Genomic DNA, 22221 nt, shown 5'->3' with positions numbered 1-22221 from the left:
TGAAAAATTCCTTAAAAATCAAATTCGAAAAAAGTCAAAAAAATGAAATTTCGCAGGCTCGAAAATTTTTTTTGTAGTGGAACTTTTTTTCCTGAGCCCAAATCCTATCGAAAAATCGATGGCGCGATATCGGTCAATAAATCGACCCATTCTAATTAATTCAATTCGGCATTCTCGAGCTAATGCTTTTTAAGAAATGGTTTTACATTTCGAAACGTAAAACACGACACGGGAATGAATTGGACTACCCTAGTCTTTTCATTACCAGTAATTTTTTTAGTGATAGTAGAAGAAGTCTACACTACTACACAATCTTAAATTTTATTGAGAATAAAAATTGAGTGTACTGTGTCCAACTAGAGAGTTTCAACGTCCACATCGAATAGAGAACAAATAAAGCCGGCACACTCGCGTTGCGTTACCAATATCTTCCTCTTCTTTGTCTTGGAGTCCTTATATCTCAGGGGCAACAGGTTTTATTTATTTTAAATCACTGCCTTACAAAGAACTACTTTTTTACCACATCTTAATAATGATAAATACATACATTCATATATATGTACATACTGAAACACGTACTAGTAATATAATTATATTCATTTTTTAATTTATAGCAAATAAAAGAGGAAATTGACGGCCAACAAAGACCAGTTTCTTCATGTCTAGAACAAATTCGTCAGATAGTTTTGACTGGTGCAGACGTTCTTTCCGCTCCCGAGGTGTCAACGTTAGAAAATGCTGGCCGAGAATTACGTGCACGTGTTGATCGTGTCAGTGATCGGGCATCGCGATTACTACGACGGCTGGAAACAGTGCGGGATGAATTGACTAAGATATGTGGGGAATTGAATATTTTCTTTAGCTGGTTACAAGAAGCCCGACGCAAACTTGAAGACAAAGAGCAATCTTTAGTCGACTTAAAAAATATATCATCAAATAGTGAATCAATACGTGAGTTCGTAAACGACGTAATAGGTCATCAAGCTGATTTGCGTTTTATAACTATGTCAGCACAACGATTTGTGGACGGTAGCAAAGAATTTTTATCAATATTAAACGAATTTCGTACATCGTTACCCGAACGTTTACCTCATATAGAACCAATATCTAATGCAGAAAGTCCGATTCGTCAAGAAGTTTCATTAATTTCAACACAGTACAAAGATTTGTTGCATCGTGCAAACTCCCTTCAAGACCGTATATCCGGATTGAACGCGTGTCAAAGAGAATTCAGAAATGCCATTGATAAAGCCAGTGAGTGGATTCGTAATATGCAACCTAGAGTTTCACGTCTCTTATCAGAACCAATTTCTGTGGATACAAAAGCTGCTCATGATCAAATGAATGACGCAAAAACACTTCACAATGAATTGCTATCCAATGGGCGCTTAATAGATAATATTGACCAAACATTGGACGATTTACTTAAAATATTGGGTAGTCAACTTAGTCCATCTGAAGCTAAGAATTTAGAATTGCCTGTCATGGAATTAAAAGGGAAATATCAAAAAATGCTTGATACCCTTGGTGACCATTGTAAAGTACTCGATAAAACTTTGGTTGAATCACAAGGCGTTCAAGATGCTCTTGAAAATTTAGCACTTTTGGTAAATAAAGCCGACGATAAATTCAAATTACAACTTCGCCCGGCATCACTCATTAAAGAACGTTTACAAGAGCAAATACGTGAGCATAAAGCTCTCTTGGCAGATATTAATTCATATCAAACAACAATTGACAGTGTTCAATCATCAGCACAAAATCTTATGAATGCTGCGTCTAATGCTCGTATTGCTAAGAAAGTTGAATCCAATTTAAAAGCAGTAGCAGATAAGGTAGATAAACTTGTAGACAAGTTATACAAGCGGGGTGAATTCTTAGATAGTATATATAGCCAACTGCAAAAGTGTTTGGAAGAAATGTCAACTGTTGAACGTGATTTGTATAATATACAAGAAATGATTGATAGTCGAGATTCAAGTAATCTGCCAATCGACAAGTTGTTATCTCGCATGGAAGATGTTGGGCGACAAAAAGAAAACAAAACTTCTGCATACCAGAGTTGTCTTACGAAATGCAAAGATTTAATTGGACAACGCGACGTCACTGATACTAGTTCACTGCGGGATCGAATAAATGCGCTTGAAAATCTATGGCGAAATATAAACTTTACTTTGGATGAGAAATCAAAACTTTCTAAGCTCAAGTCAGAACAAAAAATAAAATATGAAAGTATGAAAGAAGAAGTGGTTTCATGGTTAACGTATATGGAAACCATACTAAGCAGAATGAGTCCAGTTGCCATCGATTTAAAAATAATAAAAGAACAACGTGATGAATTAAAGCCACTCTTACATAAACATAGAGATTTTAGTGAAAAAATCGATAAGTTAAATGATACTGGTGCTCAGTATGACGCACTTTCTCATCCAGAAAGTCTTAGTCGTAAGGGGCTAACATATAGTACTGTTAAACGAGTAAGTCCCATGCGTGCAGATGGTAGAAGTCCAAGCCCTAATAAGGGTAGTATTATGTCACCATTATCTCCTAGCTCAAGTGGATTTGGAAGTCGTAGATCATCCCAAGATGGTTTCCAAATTTCTGAATTATCTTCAGTTCAGCGGCAATTGAAAGAAATTAATAATCGCTACAGCTTAATTGGTGTTCGTTTAACAGATCGACAAAACGAGATCGATACTATGACGGATGAAGTACGAAAACAATATGAAAATTTAAAAAAATTGTCAATATTTTTAGACCGCGTTCAGCGACAAGTTCCAAAAGAATCTGCGTCGAAGAAAGATGAAGCTGAAGTTTGTATTAAACAAACTAGAAAAATTCTCGAAGATATGTATGAAAAGCAAAGTTTATTAGACACTACCAAGGCACAACTTAAAGATATACTTCGTCGTAAGTCTGATGTAACTGGAGCAGAAGAGTTGCGACAAGAAAGTGATAGTATTATAGAAAAATGGAAAAATTTAAGCGACTTATGCAAGAGCCGTATTGAATTTTCTGAAAAACTTCGAGACTTCTTCGATTCATACAATAATTTAACAAATTGGTTGCACAGCAAGGAAAGAATTTTAACTGTTCTCGGCCCTATTTCAACAGACTCAAGGATGGTGCAAAGTCAAGTACAGCAAGTACAAGTACTTCGTGAAGAATTTAGAACCCAACAGCCCCAATTAAATCATTTTCAAGAAATTGGCCATGACGTTTTAAATCGGATATCGAATCCTTCTGAAACATCTGTAATAGAGAAAAAGCTTAATGAAATAACAACCAGATGGGATGACCTAGTAGCTCGCTTGGATGATAGGGCAAATAATTTAGGAGGGGCAGCTGATAGTAGTAAAGAGTTTGACGCTGCTGTTAATAGATTACGGGAAGCGTTGCAAAGTATCAGTGATAATTTGGATGAATTATCACCTGAAGGTGATCATCAAGAAAATTTACGTAAAATTGAAAATCTAGAACGGCAATTAGAGGGTCAACGATCTCTATTAGCCGATGCAGAGCAGTCTGCTGTATTACTTTGTAATATACTTGGTGACTCTGCTTCTCGAGCTGATGTAAATTCGAGGGTTGCTGCATTAGCAAAACAATATCAGACTTTACAACGAAAGCTGGATACGAAAAAAGCTGAAACTGAAGCATCTTTAAGAGATACTCGTCATTTGTCCGAAAATTGCACCAAAATGCTTGGTTGGTTAAGTGGAGAACTATCAAATTTATCTGAAAAACTTCTTCTATCAGCGCACAAGCCTGCATTACAACACCAAATTGATGCCCATGAACCAATTTATCGCGAGGTAATGGCACGTGAACACGAAATTATAATGCTCATAAACAAAGGAAAGGAATTATCCGATCGACAACAACATAGTACAATAAAACGTGACTTGGAACGAATACAACAATTATGGGATAAACTCCGAAGAGAGATATCCGAAAGACATTCTCGTCTTCAAACATGTATGGAACATTTTAAAAAATATTCACAAACTTCAGAATCTTTCTTACTATGGCTAAGAGGCGCTGAAGATAAATTAGCGAGCTTAACACCTGGAAAACTCTATAAATCAAATATGGAAAATCGTTTGCATGATGTTCAAACTCTTCGCAGTGAAGTGTGGAAACATTCGAATGAATATGAGACGACTAGAGGATTGGGTGAAACTTTTATAACCTACTGCGATATTGACAAAGATCCTATAAAATGTGAACTTGAAGACATTAAAGATCGATGGGAACAACTTAATAATCACTTGGTTAATAAAACACAAGATATTGAATATTGTTCGCGACGTTTATCTGATTTTAATGACAATCTTAGGAGTTTGGATCATGCCGTCGGCAGATGTGAAGATCGTTTAGCTGCTCATGATGCATTGGGAGGTGCTGCAAAGGATCCCAAGTTACTAGAGCGCGTTAAAGCTATACGTGATGAATTAATAAAACTAGAGAAACCGCTTAACGAGTTGAATTCAATGGCAAAAAGTATAGTATTAGAAAGCCATGCAGCGGGAGGTGAAGCCGATCATTTGAATAATGAAGTCGACAATGTGTCCGATCGCGTTTCTGATCTAAAAACCCGTCTTAGTGATCGAGTTAGTGAATTACAGTCAGCTGCATCTTCTATATTCAAATTAAATGATGAAATTAAGAACGTTTTAATCGATATAAACAACTTGAAACAAAAAATTGAAAACTTCCCTTCGCCTGGACGGGAAGTTAAAATAGTTGAGTCACAAATTGATGAGCTATCTGACATAAAATTCAAATTAGAACATGTCTCAAATCGGGTGAATGATATGGAGCATGCTTCAACCAATCTAATGGATTCCGGAATTTCTACAGAAAATCAAATTCCTGGCCAAATATCTTCATTGCGTAATACATTAAATCGTTTAGATAATATATGTTGCAATCAAGAACACAACTTACAAAGCACGCTTCAAGCTTTACTAAAATTTATCGATGCTGAAACACGAGTATTAGATAATTTACAAACTGTTAAGCTAGAATTTAATAGTTTAAAAACGGTCAGTTCTGAGCTTGATCAAATTCGTCGACAACAAGAAGACTTCCGCAATTTCCGAAATCTCAAAGTGGAGCCTCTGGCACAAAATGTTGGTAAAGTGAACAATGATGGTCGTGATTTAGTTAGATCAGCAGGGAACGGGGTTTCTACAGCTGTCATTGAGAAGGATTTAGAAATTTTAAATGATCAGTGGAACAATTTAAAAGAATTAATGAATGAACGTGAGCGTCGTTTGGATGTTGCTCTTTTGCAATCTGGGAGATTTCAAGAAGCCATGTCGGGCCTTTCAAAATGGCTATCTGATACAGAAGAAATGGTGGCAAATCAAAAACCACCTAGTTCAGACTACAAGGTTGTAAAAGCACAACTACAAGAACAAAAATTTCTGAAGAAAATGTTAATGGATAGGCAAAATTCAATGTCTTCACTTTGTTTATTAGGAAAAGACGTTGCTAATGCAAGTGATCCGTCAGATCGGGATACGATTGAAGGGCAATTAAATGATCTTGTTAAGCGTTTCGATTGTCTTACCAATGGTGCCGAACAAAGAGAACATGATTTAGAAGCAGCAATGGATGTTGCTAAAGCTTTCAATGATAAAATAATTCCACTTGAATTATGGCTAGATGGAGTAGAACGATCGTTGAAAATTATGGAAGTTGTTCCAACTGATGAAGAGAAAATTCAAACCCGTATTCACGAGCACAGTGATTTACATTGTGAAATTTTATCTAAAAAGTCAGATTTTACTGATTTAGCAGATGTTGCTGGGCAACTTATGCAATTAGTAGGTGAAGATGAAGCAATTCAACTTGGAGAAAAAGTGCATAATATCACTGATCGATTTACTGGGTTAGTTGGTGTTAGTGAAAATATTGGTTCCTTATTAGCTAAATCCCGACAAGGACTAAGACATTTGGTAATAACTTATCAAGAATTAGTTGGATGGATGGAAAGGATGGAAAAAGAACTTGCACACTTTAAACCAATTCCAGTTTATGCGGAAAAGTTAATGGAACAAATGGATCACTTAGTAGAGTTGAATGAAAATATAGCTGGTCAGGCACCAAATATTGAGTCAACGGTCGATTCAGGCTCCGAGTTAATGAAGCACATATCGAATGATGAAGCTTTGCAGTTGAAGGATAAATTAGATGCTCTTCCACGACGATACGGAGAATTAACAACTCGTGGTGGGGATCTTCTTAAAAAATCTAAAACTGCCCTTCCCCTTGTTCAACAATTTCATGATTCTCATAAACGTTTATTAAATTGGATGCAAACAGCTGAAAGTTCACTTGCAGCAAGTGAGTTATCGCATGCTGATTTATTACGTCTTGAAACAGAATTAACCGAAATGCGTCCTATTATTGATAATATTAACTTATTTGGTCCGCAACTATGTCAAATTTCTCCGGGCGAAGGGTCAGCATCAATTGAAAATATTGTTACACGAGATAATAGACGTTTCGATACAATCGTAGAACAAATTCAACGCAAGGCAGAACGTTTCCATTTAAGTAATCAACGTGTTCAAGAAGTTACAGGAGATATTGATGAATTACTCGATTGGTTCCGAGACATGGATACAACTTTACGTGAAGCCGATCCACCTGCTATTGAGCTTAAATTAGTACGATTTCAACTACAAGAACATCGTTCAATTAACGATGACATCTCAAGTCAAAAAGGCCGTGTACGCGATATAGCCACTGCATCCAAGAAAATATTACGAGAATCACAACATAGCGAATACATAGCTGCACTACGCGAAAAATTGGAAGACTTAAGAGAGATCGTAGATTGTGTTGCTCAATTATGCGGAGAACGATTAGGTGTTTTGGAACAAGCTTTACCTTTATCGGAACATTTTGCTGACTCACATAATGGTTTATCTAGTTGGTTGGATGATATGGAGCAACAAATTTCTAGGTTTAGTATGCCAGCATTGCGCCCAGATCAAATAACTACGCAACAAGATAAAAATGAACTTCTTTTACTCTCCATTACTGAACATAAGCCTTTATTAGATAAACTTAATAAAACAGGTGAAGCCTTGGGAGCACTTGTGTCGGATGAGGATAATGTAAAAATAATTGATGTTCTTGACTCTGATAATGCACGTTATAGTGCCCTACGACTTGAATTACGTGAAAGACAACAAATGCTAGAGCAGGCTTTGCAAGAATCGAGTAAATTTTCTGATAAATTAGAAGGCATGATGCGAGCACTGGCAAATACAGTGGATCAAGTAAATCAACTTGATCCGCTCTCAGCTCTACCACAGAAAATAAGGGAGCAAATGGAAGATAATGCCGCTTTAACAGATGATTTGGAGAAACGTTCAGATGCCTTTGCGGCAGTTAGAAAAGCGGCTGATGAAGTTATTGCAAAAGCAGGTAATAAGTCGGACCCTGCAGTGCGTGACATCAAATATAAATTAGAAAAACTTAACAAGTTATGGAATGATGTACAAAAAGCAACTAAAAATCGTGGAAGTTCACTGGACGATATTTTAAGTGTGGCTGAACCATTTTGGGAGCAGTTAAACAACGTAATGGGTACACTGAAAGATTTGGAAGAAACTTTATCGTCACAAGAACCTCCTGCTGCCCAACCTCAGGAGATTCAGAAGCAACAAGTTGCACTCCAAGAAGTGCGTTTCAAAATTGATCTTACTAAACCAGAAGTTGAAGAAGTACGGCGTAATGGTAGCAATTTAATTAGTATGTGTGGTGAACCAGATAAGCCAGAAGTTAAAAAACATATTGAAGACTTAGATAATGCATGGGATACTATTACAGCCTTATATGCAAAACGAGAGGAAAATTTGATTGATGCAATGGAAAAAGCAATGGAATTCCATGAGACTTTGCAAAATCTAGAAAAGTTTTTAACAAAAGCGGAACGATATTTCGAGCATTTAGGCCCTGTGGGGTCTGACATTGATGGCGTTAAGAAACAAATTGAACAGCTAAATGAATTCAAGGAAGATGTTGACCCTCACATGTTGGAGGTTGAAGCTTTAAATAGGTAATATATGAATATATGATAAAGCAAACTTATGTATATTGACGACCATAAGAATTACATTAGGCATATTTTGGGAAATTCGGGGTTTTTGCTTCTTAATTGTCAATTTAATGTAGCTGTTCCAAAAGTTTATAGATACTTACAAAATGCATAAATATAAAAATTGTGAAAAGTTAAACCGTCTTTGAAATAAAAGTTCTTACGCTGAACTTAGGCACTTTTGAAACTTAAGAAATTAGTAAGTTTTGATAAATTTCAATCGCTTTTCCTGTCAGAAGGCGCGTAAATAAATGCAGTAGCGCAGCTCTATCCGATTCGTTTAAAGTTTCCTGTACAATTATGATCCACACTTACAGTAGGACTTAGGCAACAGTGAAAAAAAAAACTAATCAAAGCGGATTTACTTTTTAATCTTACTGACATTGTTTAGCAGAATTTTTGGGTTTTAAACTATTTTGATCGACTAGTGTATAGTGCACAAAAACTATGTCACCCGTGAACTTAGGCAGTTTGGATGTGTATAAACTTTTAAGTTACACATACATCAATATATTGTAAGAAACGTAGCTAACTCGCTAAGTACTCAAATATTACTTCACTATTGTGTAACTACCATGACTATGCCTCGGTAAATTTATATTGCTTTTAGTTGACTAGGTTTGCATAGTGATGGCGCTGAAAGTGCCAGATGTTTTATAAGTTGATTTGTAGTTAGGCAAACGTTGGACCATATTTGGAACCTTTTATTGTTATGATAATTTAAAAAAATAATAATAACTTGGTGCGATATACCACCGATGAGATTAAGACCGAGCTTCTTTTCAAATCCGCCCCGTAATATTCTACAATAAGCTAACTCCGGCCTGCACCCGCAAGGCAAATTAATTTCCATTGATAAGTTTTTAACTTTTCTCCTCTTAAGCAAATGTTTTTATTTGAAACACGTTAAGTGTGCCTCCCCTTTGTCCACTCACTAGCCGAATTCTACTGTTAGTGGATTTTCAGAAAGGGTATTAAGAGAACATATACTTATTGATGTGAAAATGGTGGTAATATGGCGTCATTTGTTTATGTAATAAGCAATCGAAATTTTATGTAGGTGATGTTGAAAAATTAATATCTCAGCAACGGCTAAAGATATGAATATGAAGAAGTCGAAGAAAACGTATTTGGCAATCATTCTTACCCTGCTCAAAGCCAAAGTAGTCCGCAAACATTCTAGTTCGCTGACTAATATATTTCTCCGTTACTTCTGCAGATTAATGAAGCCATCAAAAAGACCAAACCTTCTAAATCAATAGGCCCAGACGGAATAGCTATGTCGATGCTAGAACATCTTGAGTATAAGGACATCAGCTACCTGACGCATGTTTCCTACTTTCTGTTTTTGCTTTTCAATTAAAGAATAATGAATAATCGAATGGATGATTCCACTACCAAAGACCAAAAACCCAGCTAACGATGGTGAGTTGTTATTATTCCTTTAGTTAGTAAAGAAGACGTCTTCGGTGAGCCAGCCATCAGCATAGCTTCCGTAAATGCATATCGCTACTACCGCGCTTAACGCCATTAACATCCTGATATATTACGGACTGAGCCACCTAAAACTCCATCATAGGACGGTACACGTGGCACTATCCTTGTCGAAAACGTTTGAAACCGTCAACCACCGCGTACTACTCCCAGACATAGAAGGTTCACCTCTTGTTTAAATAGACTGACCGCAGATTATCTGAGTGGTCGGCAAGTGTCGGTTCAATTTAAGAGCAAAACCTAGGAGCATTAAACAAGGGGTGGTGTAGGGTGATGTCCAATACCTGATTCTATTTAATGTATACATATCAAAGCTCCCTTCACAACCACAACGAGATACCAACATATCCTATGCCAACGACTGCACAATAATGGCAACTGCTAAATAGATTAATCAGTTTCCAAACTATATAGTTATGTACCCATATATAGTTATATACCCATGTTTTTTCACCTCGTGCGATCTGAAACTATTGCCGACCAAGTCCACGGCCACTCTATTTACGACGTGGAAGGAAAAGATGACGCAAATATTGGACATTCACGTCGATAGTGTTACCCTACCGACTGTCAGTCACCCAAAGATCATAGGGGTGACATTCCATAACACTCTCACTTTCAAGGCGCATGCCTCCGAAATCGTATCTAAGGTACAAAGCCACAACTAAATCCTTAAGTCGCTTGCCGACAGCACAACTTACAAAGATATTAGACCACTGCGTAAATGATGCTCGTCACCGGCTTGGTCGCCTGACTTAAAAATAACACCGGAAAAGGCTGTAGCGTGCCAAATTCTGCACTCAGAACTACCACGGCATGTCTTTTTATGACCCCTGAACACCACCTACATAGTGAGGCGAAAGAGCTCAACTTAAAGGAGCTTTTGTTGAATTGTCACAAGGCGGGAAATCCCAGAAAATAACTGCCTGATCTAGCCTCGCCTCGCAGAAGGATAAACATCTCCGAAAGCACTTCGATGAGATACGGCGCCTACCAACTCAGCCGGTTGATCCAGATAAAAAACTGGACTGACTAGCGTGTTAAATGGTATGACCCTGATGCATTTAATGACTAGTATGTCATCTGGTACGATTCTGGGGTATGTAATGACTAGTTTGTCAACAGGTATGATGCTGATGCAGAGACTGGCAATTGATATTTCGCAGGACATCGCCGTGTTAAAAATACCAGCTGCTAATATAGAAAAAAGACAGAACTCAATAAGAAAATAGGAGGAAAACATTCACTTTCAATAATCTGTAAAAAAACTTTGCACTACCGTTTAAAAAATTATAAAAAATACAATTTTAGATTTTTAAGAATTAATGAGCTAAACTCCGGTAAATAATAATTGTTATTCAATTATTATTATTTTTTTGATTGAGGAAAACTGGAAAAAAGAAAACATATACTAGCATATTGCGATGGCACCATTTCGAAAACCGCCCGCCATCATCATCAGGCAATTTCGTAATATTTTTTATTCCCATAGGTTTCATCGATGATCGAACCACGGTCAAACCGCCTAACCATTGGCGTGAGATTGGGTTTTTAGGGATCTAAAGAAAAGTTACCCATTGCTCCAAGATAAGTACTTTACTTAAATAATGCTTATACTTTTGAGAAGTCGATAGAAGTAAAATTATCTGCTGGTAGCTGAATTTTAACTGCTATAGGACTTTTCATATCCTAATAAGATTTATAGAGTGTTTTATTCTTTATAAGTGTGTTATTTATAAACTGTAAGTTTTATGTCTAATAAATTTAAAAAAATGTTGTCTTTAGCATTTACCCAAAAGGCATTTACAGCGCACGCTCGATAACGTGAACGCTCTAAAGCGTGAACACCCCAAAACGTGAACAGGCATTTTTGTGCATTGACTACTATAAAACGTGAACAAACCCAAAAAGCTCTATAACATGAACAATAAACGTTACAATTATTTGAATATAGTTTACATTGATCTCAAGTAGTTCTGAAATTGGGGAATCCCCTAATTATAAAATAGGCATTTGGAAAAACCGAAGATACAAAAAAAGATGACTGATTTTTTTAAATAAAACCATCGCATGACTTAATTTTCAATTAATATATAACCAAAACAAGAATAAAATGTGAATTTAAATGTGAAAAAATATATTTACTTAGTCTTTTTGGGCACTCCAAAACGTGAACACTTTTGTTAACGTGAACTGCCTTGGTTTGAAATAGTTCACGTTATCGAGAGTGCGCTGTATTTAAAATAAATTTAAATGCTATCCACGGGCTGAACTTTTTAAAAAATGCATTGGGTTCATATTGAACAATTCTGGGGTCACCACCGGAGGTTTCAACAATGTAATCAACGACCTCGACAAGTGAATTTTCTTTATAAATATATACAAAATTGACGTAGATAATAAGGATTTTCACGTCTCAGTACAACGTTAACCACTGTTCGGCAGGTCACAAAGAACTTAGGAGGTTTTGAAAATAGCGATTTATGGTCACTATTAACACTGCATAAATTTTTAGTAAAAATTGGAAAACAGGAAAAGAAAACTTAAATAATTTTTTTTCGTACACCCAACGCGACCAAGGAACGGCTTTAGAGAGAAAGTATAAAATGTTAATACATTTTTTTGTAATTATTGTTATTTACTTACAGACAAGCCGTAGAAGTAACGGATCGTACATCTCCTGAGCAAGCTGCATCAATTCGTAAGCCACTCACTATTGCAAATCAACGTTGGGAAGCATTACTACGTAATATGGTAGAACGTCAAAAGCAGTTAGAGCATGCTCTTTTACATCTAGGTCAATTTCAACATGCGCTTAATGAGTTACTCGTATGGATAGATAAAACCGATGTAACTTTGGACCAATTAAAACCGGTAAGCTAATAAACAAAAGTATACTCATTAAATAAATAACCTTTTTATTACTTCAGATACCAGGTGATCCGCAGCTTTTGGAAGTGGAGTTAGCAAAATTAAAAGTAATTGCTAATGATATTCAAGCACATCAAAACTCAGTGGATACTTTAAATGATGCTGGTCGACACCTAATAGAAACCGAAAAGGGTACTTTGGAGGCTTCTACTACACAAGAAAAACTGCGAAAATTAAATTCGAAATGGAAAATGTTAATACAAAAGTCATCCGATCGTCAACATGAACTAGAAGAAGCCTTACATGAAGCCCAAGAGTATATCGCAGAGGTACAGGATATACTAGGCTGGTTGGGTGATGTGGATGCTGTAATTAGTGCAAGTAAGCCGGTTGGTGGTTTGCCTGAAACTGCAACTGAACAATTGGAACGGTTTATGGAAGTATTTAATGAATTGGAAGAAAATCGACCAAAGGTGGAGACAATTCAAGTTCAAGGGCAGGAATACATTAAGCGACAAAATCAGATTAAAGTACCCTCTAGCAATTTGCAACACACATTGCGTACATTGAAACAAAGATGGGATGCAATTACTTCTCGCGCTTCTGATAAGAAAATTAAGCTCGAAATTGCTCTTAAAGAAGCTACAGAGTTTCATGATACACTTCAAGCTTTCGTTGAATGGTTAAATCAAGCCGAAAAGTATTTGTCAAGTGCTCCGCCTGTGTCAAGAGTTTTGAGAACAATTCAGGATCAAATGGAAGAACATAAAGTTTTACAAAAGGATGTTAGCACCCATCGAGAATCAATGTTATTGCTTGATAAAAAGGGAACTCATTTAAAATACTTCAGTCAAAAGCAAGATGTTATTTTAATAAAAAATCTACTTGTCTCTGTGCAACATCGTTGGGAGCGTGTTGTGAGCAAATGCGCTGAACGTACTCGTGCATTAGACCATGGATATAAGGAAGCAAGGGAATTCAACGACGCTTGGAATAGTATTTTGCAATATCTTAATGAAACAGATAAAATGCTAGACCAAATCATTGACGAGGCGAATAAATCGGAGGAACCTTTAAAAATTAAAAAACTTATTACCAAATTAAAAGATGCTAATAGGCAACTTAGTGCAAAACAATCGATTTATGACTCAACCATGCGATCGGGTAAAAGTCTTTTGGAACGTGCTCCTAAAAGTGATGAAGCAACTCTCCTTAAAATGTTAACAGATCTTAAAGAGAAATGGACAACAGTATGGTCAAAAAGTATCGAACAACAGCGTAAAATGGAAGAAGCTTTACTATTATCTGGTCAGTTTTCTGATGCGCTTAGTGAATTACTTGATTGGTTGAAAAAGGCTAAAACTCGTTTAAATGAAAATGGTTTAGTACATGGAGATTTAGAGACTGTACAAGGCTTAATGGAACATCATAAGCACATCGAGCATGATTTAGAAAAACGTGCTTCACAAATGCAAGGTGTATTGAAAACCGGCAGAGAACTCGAAAAATCCAGTAACAATATAGAAGTAGGTAAAAAGCTAAATGAACTTCGGAAACTTTGGAGTGACGTAGAAGAAGCAGCTACGAAACGAGGTGATAGATTGCAGGTAGCCCTAGGAGACGCCGAAAAATTGAATAAGCAGATCCATGCAATATTTGATTGGTTAGATCATGCCGAACAAAAGTTGCGTTATGCGAAGAATGCTCCTGACGATGAGAGGATAACACGCGAAATGATTGCGCTGCATAGTGATTTTATTAAAGATTTGGCAAATCGTGAACGTCAGAAGGTCCAAACATTCCAATTCGCAGAGGGAATAATTAATAAAGCATATCCCGACGCAGTCCCAATAATAAAGAATTGGTTATCACTTATTCAACAGCGGTGGGATGAAATCACCCAGTGGTCGATTAATAGAGAGACACAATTAGACCAACATTTACAATCGCTTAAGGATTTGGATGATACAATCGAAGAGCTATTGGCATGGCTCAATGGCTTGGAGGCTACACTTTTAAGTAAGTTTAATAAAACTAGGCTTACAATTTAAAATGATCTGTTCTTTGTAATGTCTGCTCGACCTTGAATTTATCTTCTCATAGTTTTGTCTGCCAGCTGAGTTGTAGCCTTGTGAAGTATACTTCGGGTTCGCTTAGAAGTAATTTTTTTAATGAAAAAAAACTATTTTTTAACTGTTTGCTTTGCACTGGACTTTTCGTAAGAAAACATGCTAAGTCGAATTTTTCTAACTTTTCATGGGAAACCTGTTGATGTAGTTGTTGTGTCAACAGTGTTTCACCTCATTCAATGGGCGCAACCCCTCACAAATTGTTGTTGTTGTTGTTTTAGCAGTGCTTCGCCCCATCCAATAGGTGCGACCGATCACAAATTGTCATCAATATTTTTGAATGATGAAGGTTTTAAAGAATGAAGGTTTTAGATATGTAAATTAGGGTAAGGAAGTGTAAGGAAGCGAGTTCCATAGACGGGTTGTACTGAAAAAGAACATTCTGGAGGATGTCGAGTATTTAAAAGCCGGTATCAACAGATTCAAAGTTCGAGTGGACTGACACAAGTTTAGCTTATTAAATAGGTAAGGGGGATATTGAGAATGCAAAAGTTTGTGTAAGAAACAAAGATTTCTCATTTTTAAGAAATTGCAAACGTTACTCCCGAGTATTTGCACGGCATACGAAGATATGTGATCGCACTTTCTTTTAGAAAAAACAAATCGGGCGGCATTATGTATGTCCAGTTGAAGTTTGTTAAGCGATACTGAATCAAGGTTACCATACATAAGTTCACTGTAAGAAACTTGAGAAAGCTGATATGGTTAGCACAAGTAAGACTAGAATTAATTCTGAAGCCTATATTGGTATCCACACCCTGGAAACCTATTTTATCATCATTTAGCAAAATTTCAGGAAGGCTTCTTAAATCGTATGCTGCGTTCGATATTGCAATCGCCTTAGATTTTGACGCATTAAGATGTAGCTTATTTGAGCAAGCCCAGTTACTTATGAGCTTTAAATCATTATTCAGCCTAACAAATAAGTCTTCGGAGAGCCCGATCGGTCGCGACATGTGGAGTTGGGTATCATCAGCGTAAAGATGTATAGATGCGTGGCGGCAACAGGCGACTATGTCGTTGATGAAGAGTGTAAACAATATTGGTCCTAGGATGGATCCTTGTGAAATGCCCAACGTTATGGACTTTAAATTAGAGAGTCTATCACTGCACTGAACTCGCTGGAATCGGTCAGTGATATAGTTTTGCATTAACTTAATCGCAGAAGGGCTGAAATTATAGTAATTTTCGAGCTTGCGAAGTAGTATTTTAAAAATAATAATATTTAATATAAAAAGCTCTTGAGAAGTCTAGAAGTAGTAATACCGTAAAATCGTTGTTGTCGTAAGCTGGGCGTATACCTTCAAGAATCTTCAACATGGATGTAGCACAGCTATGCCCTTTCCTGAAACCTGATTGGACTTCAGACAGCAAGTGGTTGTCATGAATATGGTCAGTTATCTGCTCTGATAGTAGCTTTTCGTATACTTTGGATAAAGCAGACAGTAGGCTAATTGGTCTAAAGTATTTGAAGGAATCCGGAGAATTTGAATTTAGAAACTGGAATAACATTCGCCGTTTTCCATTCACTTGGAAATCCACTGGATATTATAGACAAATTAAATATATGTGTCAGTGAAGAGATGGCAAAGGGAAGTATAAGTTTGATAAAGCGCAAGCTAATGCCATCGATTCCCACGGCATTAGACTTAATAGCCATAACAGCTCCTAGCACATCATTCTCAGTTACCACAGAGAAATCAAAAGTACTTGAGGTAGGCCGACTTTTTACCCCGGCTACAGCTATTGTACCATGATCGGTATCATCTTCATAAATCATCTTCATAATAAAATACAATACAATACAATACAATAATAGCATTCGTTTCACTATCATTATGGCCGCGTAAAAAGAATGAGTTCATAACATTGGGGTCAATGCTGCACTCAAGACAATCTTTTTTGGATACTCCTAAGGAATGAGAATTTTTCCAAATCATTCTAGGAGGTAAATTAGCATCAAACTTAGCATTCAAATAAGCTACCTTAGCATCGCGGATGCAAAGATTAGCCCGGTAAGCTTCACAAAGGGTTGCATTATGAGATCGCTTCCACTCCCTGTACGCTCTTCCACGCTTTTTTTTATTAAATTTAAAATTTCTGCTGTAAACTTTTATGGTTTTTAGCGAACATGTGCATTAAAGAGGTAATTAACAATGTTATAAAAATATTGCAATTTTTCATGTAACACAGAAAAATACACACATCCACTCCAATCAAGACGAGAGGCCTCTTCATTTAGAACTTCTAAGTTAACACCGTTGTAGTTCCTATATCTTAATTCAAAGCCAGTTTCTTTAGTGTTAAATTTCAAGTCATACGATAATACCTGCATTTCATGGTCAGAAATGCCATGGGAAGTTGGTCAAAATGATTTACGAAATTGACATTATTAGCACATACCAGGTCTAGCAGGCTAGGTTTACTGTTGGGAGCAAAACGGGTCGCGAATTGATTTAGAATATGTAAATCACACGATTCAAAGCTGTCTATGAAGGATTTGCTACGGGAGTTACTACTAAGAATGTCTATATTGAAATCGCCGCAATAATAACTTGCTCATAACTTACAGAATACTCAGTCAACTTCTTAAATAAGTAAGTTAGGTCGTTGGACCTGTTAGGGTTGTAAACACAGGTAACACTTTGTCCGAGTGTCGCTTATATAAACAAAAAATGCTTTCCACTTCACTTCCAGGCTCTGACTGATACACTATTCTAGGATTTAAAATACCTTTGCAATATATAGCAACTCCTCCACCGCGAACATTGCCTTTTCTGTCGTTTCCCAATAATACATAATTACCCATTTTATAGGAGTGATCATCAACGCTGGACCTGAACCAGGTCTCAGTAATACAAATTAAATCAATAACGTTATCATCAAATATATATGAAAGATAATCTAACTTCGCAGCCGTGAGACTACGAGAATTTAAATAGCACATATTTAAGGTTTTGCGTCTTTTGAATATTTGGCCCAAAATACACCTCACATGCCCACTGTCAGTACAATCATTCTGGGTATTCAACAGGAACTGTTTGTTTAGCATCTCATTTCTCTCCCTGATGGGGAGTATTCTCGCCTCATTATGTAGATGGTGTTCTGGGGACATAAGAAGACAGCCCGTTTCGGTTCTGAGAGCAGCATTTTGGCAGGCCTGTAGCTTTTACCAGTGAGTAGTTTTTAGGCATGGCGACCATATAGGGGACGCGTAGCATGCAATCGGCTGGCCAATTGCTTTGTAAATGGTAATGAGCATTTATTTGTCTCTTCCCCAAGTACTGCCAGCAAAAGATTTGAGGATTTTATTACGGCTCTGGGAAGTTGGTCAAAAGTAAGTCGCGGAGGATTTAGTCGGTGCTAATGTCAGGTTTCGCGAGGTGAAAAAACTGGAGAGATCAGGGAGATGGCCATTTATTCTGTTGCAAAGCTCATCGATCTGTGGGCCTGGGCCTGTGGCCATTATTGTGCAGTCATCGGGGTAGGAAACGATAGTTGTTGTTGTTGTTGTAGCGATAGTAACTCCTTCTGGTGGCGAAGGTAGCTTTGATATGTAGAAGTTAAACAAAAGTGGGGATGCGGCATCACCCTGTGGCACCCCTTGTTTAATTCTTCTTGGTTTTGACGTTTCGTTCCTAAGTTGCACCGATGCCTGCCGACCACCCAGACAATTTGCGGTCCACCTTTTAAGACATGGGGGAAAGGTAGACCCTTCCAGTTCTTGCAGTAACGAGCCATGGTTGACCGTATCAAAAGCTTTTGATAGGTCTAGCGCAACGAGACTGTTCTATAGTGGGGTTTTGATTTAAACTGCAATTTTTCTGGGTGCTAATGGAATTTAGCGCGGTGGTGATGCTATGGAGTTTTCGAAAGCCATGCTGATGACAGGCTAGCTGCAAATTTGCTTTGAAGTAGGGGAGCAAAATGGCTTCAAGCGTCTTGGCTACTGGCGATAGGAGAGATATCGGGCGATATAACTCTCCTATGTTAGCTGGTTTCCCAACGTCCCTCTTCCCAAAATTTTTTCTGTTGATAACCAATATCCAAAGTTATTGAAAGAATTCCCATCTCTGATATCCGAACCAGATTATATGAAGCCAGTTAAGCATGCTACTGTACACAGGCTTGAAACTGAAGGAAGTCTTCCGTTTTCTAAGCCCAGGCGCTTAGCTCCTATAAAATTGTTTCGATTTTTTGTTAAAATTTGGAATTTGTATGCCATCAATTTCATCCGTAGCATCTCCTTTTCATCTAGTACTCAAGAAGGACGTTAATGATTGGCGTCCTTGTGGTGATTTTCGTAGGCTGAACGTAGCAACAGTACCCGCTCGTTATCCTTTGCCTCATATCCATGATTACAATATGAATCTTCGCAAAAAAAAAACGTGTTTTCCTAAATTTATGTAGTAAAAGCATATCATCAGATACCAATGGCTAAAGAAAACATATATAAAACGGCAATAACAACACCCTTCTGTATGTTTGAGTTCTTACGTATGCCCTTTGAGTTGAGAAATTCGTCCCAAAATTTTCATAGGTTTATAAACGAAGTTGTAAGTGGTCTAGACTTCGCATTTGCATACGTTGATGATTTCCTTATCGCAAGTAAGGATGAAAAGGAACATTTAAGGGATCTGCGCATACTTTTCGAGTGTTTATCGGAATACGGTTTAAACATTAAACCTAGCAAATGTATCTTTGGAGTTACTAATATTGATTCTTTAGGGCACAGCATTTCCGGTTCTGGTATTAGACCATCAGATGAACAAGTAGCAGCAATTCGTAGTTTTCAGCTTCCGAAATCTTTGAAACAGGCTCAAAAGTTTATTGGAATGATAAACTATTATCATCGATATATTTCGAATCTTGCTGTATATAGAAATACAATATATAATTTAATTAATAACACGAATAAGAAACGGGACAAAGTATTAATTTGGGAAGACACATCAACTAAAGCATTTGAACGTATCAAAGAAAAATTTGCATCTACGATATTATTGAATAATTTAAATAAAATTATTTGGCGACGTTTGTGTAACTAAACTTTGTTGTTAGGCTGGCTTTAGGTCAACTTTCGTAAAAATAAAACACAAGTGTTTTTCTTTTCTAACCAATATATTTCGGTTACTCCACGGTAACCGTCCTCAGGGTAAAAATTAATTTTCACGTGTGCCCTGTGTGACGCGGAGTTTGGTAAAGAAAGATTTGCATCTACGATATTAATAAAGATGCAAAGCTTTCTTTGAATGTTGATGCATCAAATACAGCGATTGGTGGTGTCATACAGCAACATTTGAATGGCAAATCAGAGCCAATAGGTTTCTTTTCCAAAAAGCTCTCAGCGTCAGAAACTAAATATAGTACACTAGATGACCCCGGCAAACTTCGTTTTGCCCAAAATATATTGTTTTAATGAATTAATTTCGAGACTTCTAGTTTTGGTTAGAAATTTGTTATTGCTAATAACTTAGGGTATAAATTTATTAAAATTATGATTTGAATTAAATTCACAACGCTAATTGTATTTGTTTCAGAAAATAAAGTTAAATTAAATATTGTATCAATTTAATGGTAATTTCCGATCAGTTTTATTAATTTATATGTAGTTTTCCAGCTTTACTGATCTATTAGGGTCAAGTGCAAATAAAATGTTATTTATTCCACCATTTAGCCCAACGTTTCGATAATTATCCTTATCTTCTTCAGGGGCGGTCTATATTTGTTTATAACAAAATACAAAAGACAAAAACAACATTAGAAATAAAATTACACGGTCTAAATTACATAGTTTCAAACAAAGTTTTGCACAATTATAAATTTGAATTTTACATGAAATATTACTTCACAAACAATTATTTATATTCACTCACATTGGTATTTAAAAAACGATTTTATTATTACTTTACAAAAAAATTAATTAAACGCTACCATCACTATATGGTAAACTTGTCAAACTAAAACTAATTATCTGTGTCATAGGCATAATAAGTAAGTCGCGGCTATGTCTTGTGTATCTTCTTTCTTGTTCATTGCCTTTTCTCTGTTTTGCATTATTCTTAGGCTCTCGAGTGTGTACCTTGTTCTTTCTCTCGTCTCTTTGTCTATTATTTTTGTTGTTGTGAAATCTACTGTGTGTCTGTTGTTTACCGCGTGTTGTGATAACGCCGTGCTGTGTTTTTCTTTGTTGATATCGGCTTGGTGCTCTGCAAGTCGTGTGTTTAGCGCCCTCTTCGTAGTGCCAATATATATTTTGTTGCAATGTTCAGTTTCATTTCCTTTGCACTCTATTTGGTATACCACGTTACTTTGTTGTTGTATGTCGATCGGGCTTTTTGTTTTTGTAAAGAATGTTGATAGAGTGTGGTTTGATTTGTAAGCCAGTGTTACTTTTGGGTTTTTTGTTATGTGTTGTGCTAGATTTTCTGAGAGCCTGGGAATATAGGTCGTACTAAAATATTGTTTTGGCTCATCCGGCGACTCTTTCGTTGTGGTTTGTGTGGGAATATTTATTAATTCTTGTTGTTTACGGTCAATTAGATTACATATTAATTTATTGGGATAATTGTTACTTCTTAGCGTCATTTTGATTTTTTCTATATTAGCGTTATGAAAACATTGATTGCTGATGGTCAGTACTTTATGTATAAAATTTTTGGCGGTATTTAATTTATACTTAAAGGGTTGTGATGAAAGGAAATTTATTAGGCGACCAGACGATGTAGGTTTTGTGTACCAGTCAAGTATAATTTTATTGTTAGCTCTATATATGCGGGTGTCTAAGAAGGGGATGTTGTTGTTTTTTTCCATTTCAATGGTAAATTGCAGTCTATTGTGGTATTTGTTCAGTGTACTTAAGATAATTTCCGTGTCACTTCGTTTTATTATTGCAAATACGTCGTCTACGTATTTGACAAGAAATTTGATACCAGTGTTTTGTTGTTGGTTCAGCTCAGAGTACATATTGTGTATAAGGTCGTCCATCACAATGTCCGCTATGGTGGGGGAAAGTGGGTTACCCATCGGCATTCCAAATGTTTGTTGGTAAATATTGTTATTGTACATGAAATAGTTATTTTCTTTTAAGCAGAACTCTAATATGGTTAAAAATTTGTTTTTCGGTATGTTTGTGTGTTGTTGGACTTTTTCCCATTTTTTCATGACTATCTTTATTGCTAAAGCCGTCGGTATGTTGGTGAAGAGCGAGACGACATCGAACGATACTAACACATCATCATTGCATACATTTACATCAGCTAATCTATTTTGCAAGTCAAATGAATTTTTAATGTTGTAGTCTTCTGATATTAGTGGCGTCAAGATTTTTCCTAAATATATGGACAATTCATAACATGGAACATTTATAGAAGACGAAATTGGACGTAAGGGGCATTCGGGTTTGTGGATTTTGGGTAAACCATAAAGTCTCGGTGCGGTTGCTGCCGAGCTTGCGAGCTGTTGTTTTTCTCTGTAGTTTATGTGCTTTCCTTTGTATAATTCGTTCACAATGCTATTGTTTTTCTTTTGCAGTTTTGTTGTGGGATCGACTCTGACGACTTTGTATGTGTTCTTGTCGCCTAGTAGTTGGTTCATTTTTTCCATATA

The 22221-nt window shown here is 36.6% G+C and overlaps 1 protein-coding gene across 13 annotated transcripts in view; it reads left to right on the top strand.

Moving 5' to 3' along the window:
• The window catches only part of shot (dystonin-like protein short stop), a 1374398-nt gene that overhangs the window by 975446 nt on the left and 376731 nt on the right, over positions 1-22221 (top strand). For all 13 annotated transcript variants that reach the window (XM_067773043.1, XM_067773042.1, XM_067773040.1 and 10 more), the window contains 3 exons: positions 615-8080; positions 12262-12487; positions 12544-14503. In XM_067773043.1, the coding sequence (XP_067629144.1) occupies positions 615-8080; positions 12262-12487; positions 12544-14503 (9652 nt within the window). The remainder of the gene's footprint in view (positions 1-614; positions 8081-12261; positions 12488-12543; positions 14504-22221) is intronic.

This window comes from Eurosta solidaginis, chromosome 3 (assembly GCF_040869045.1).
Source record: "Eurosta solidaginis isolate ZX-2024a chromosome 3, ASM4086904v1, whole genome shotgun sequence".
NCBI classification, from domain to species: Eukaryota; Metazoa; Arthropoda; class Insecta; order Diptera; family Tephritidae; genus Eurosta; species Eurosta solidaginis.
Note: the sequence above shows the minus strand (reverse complement) of the source record. Positions and strands in the feature narration are given on the sequence as shown.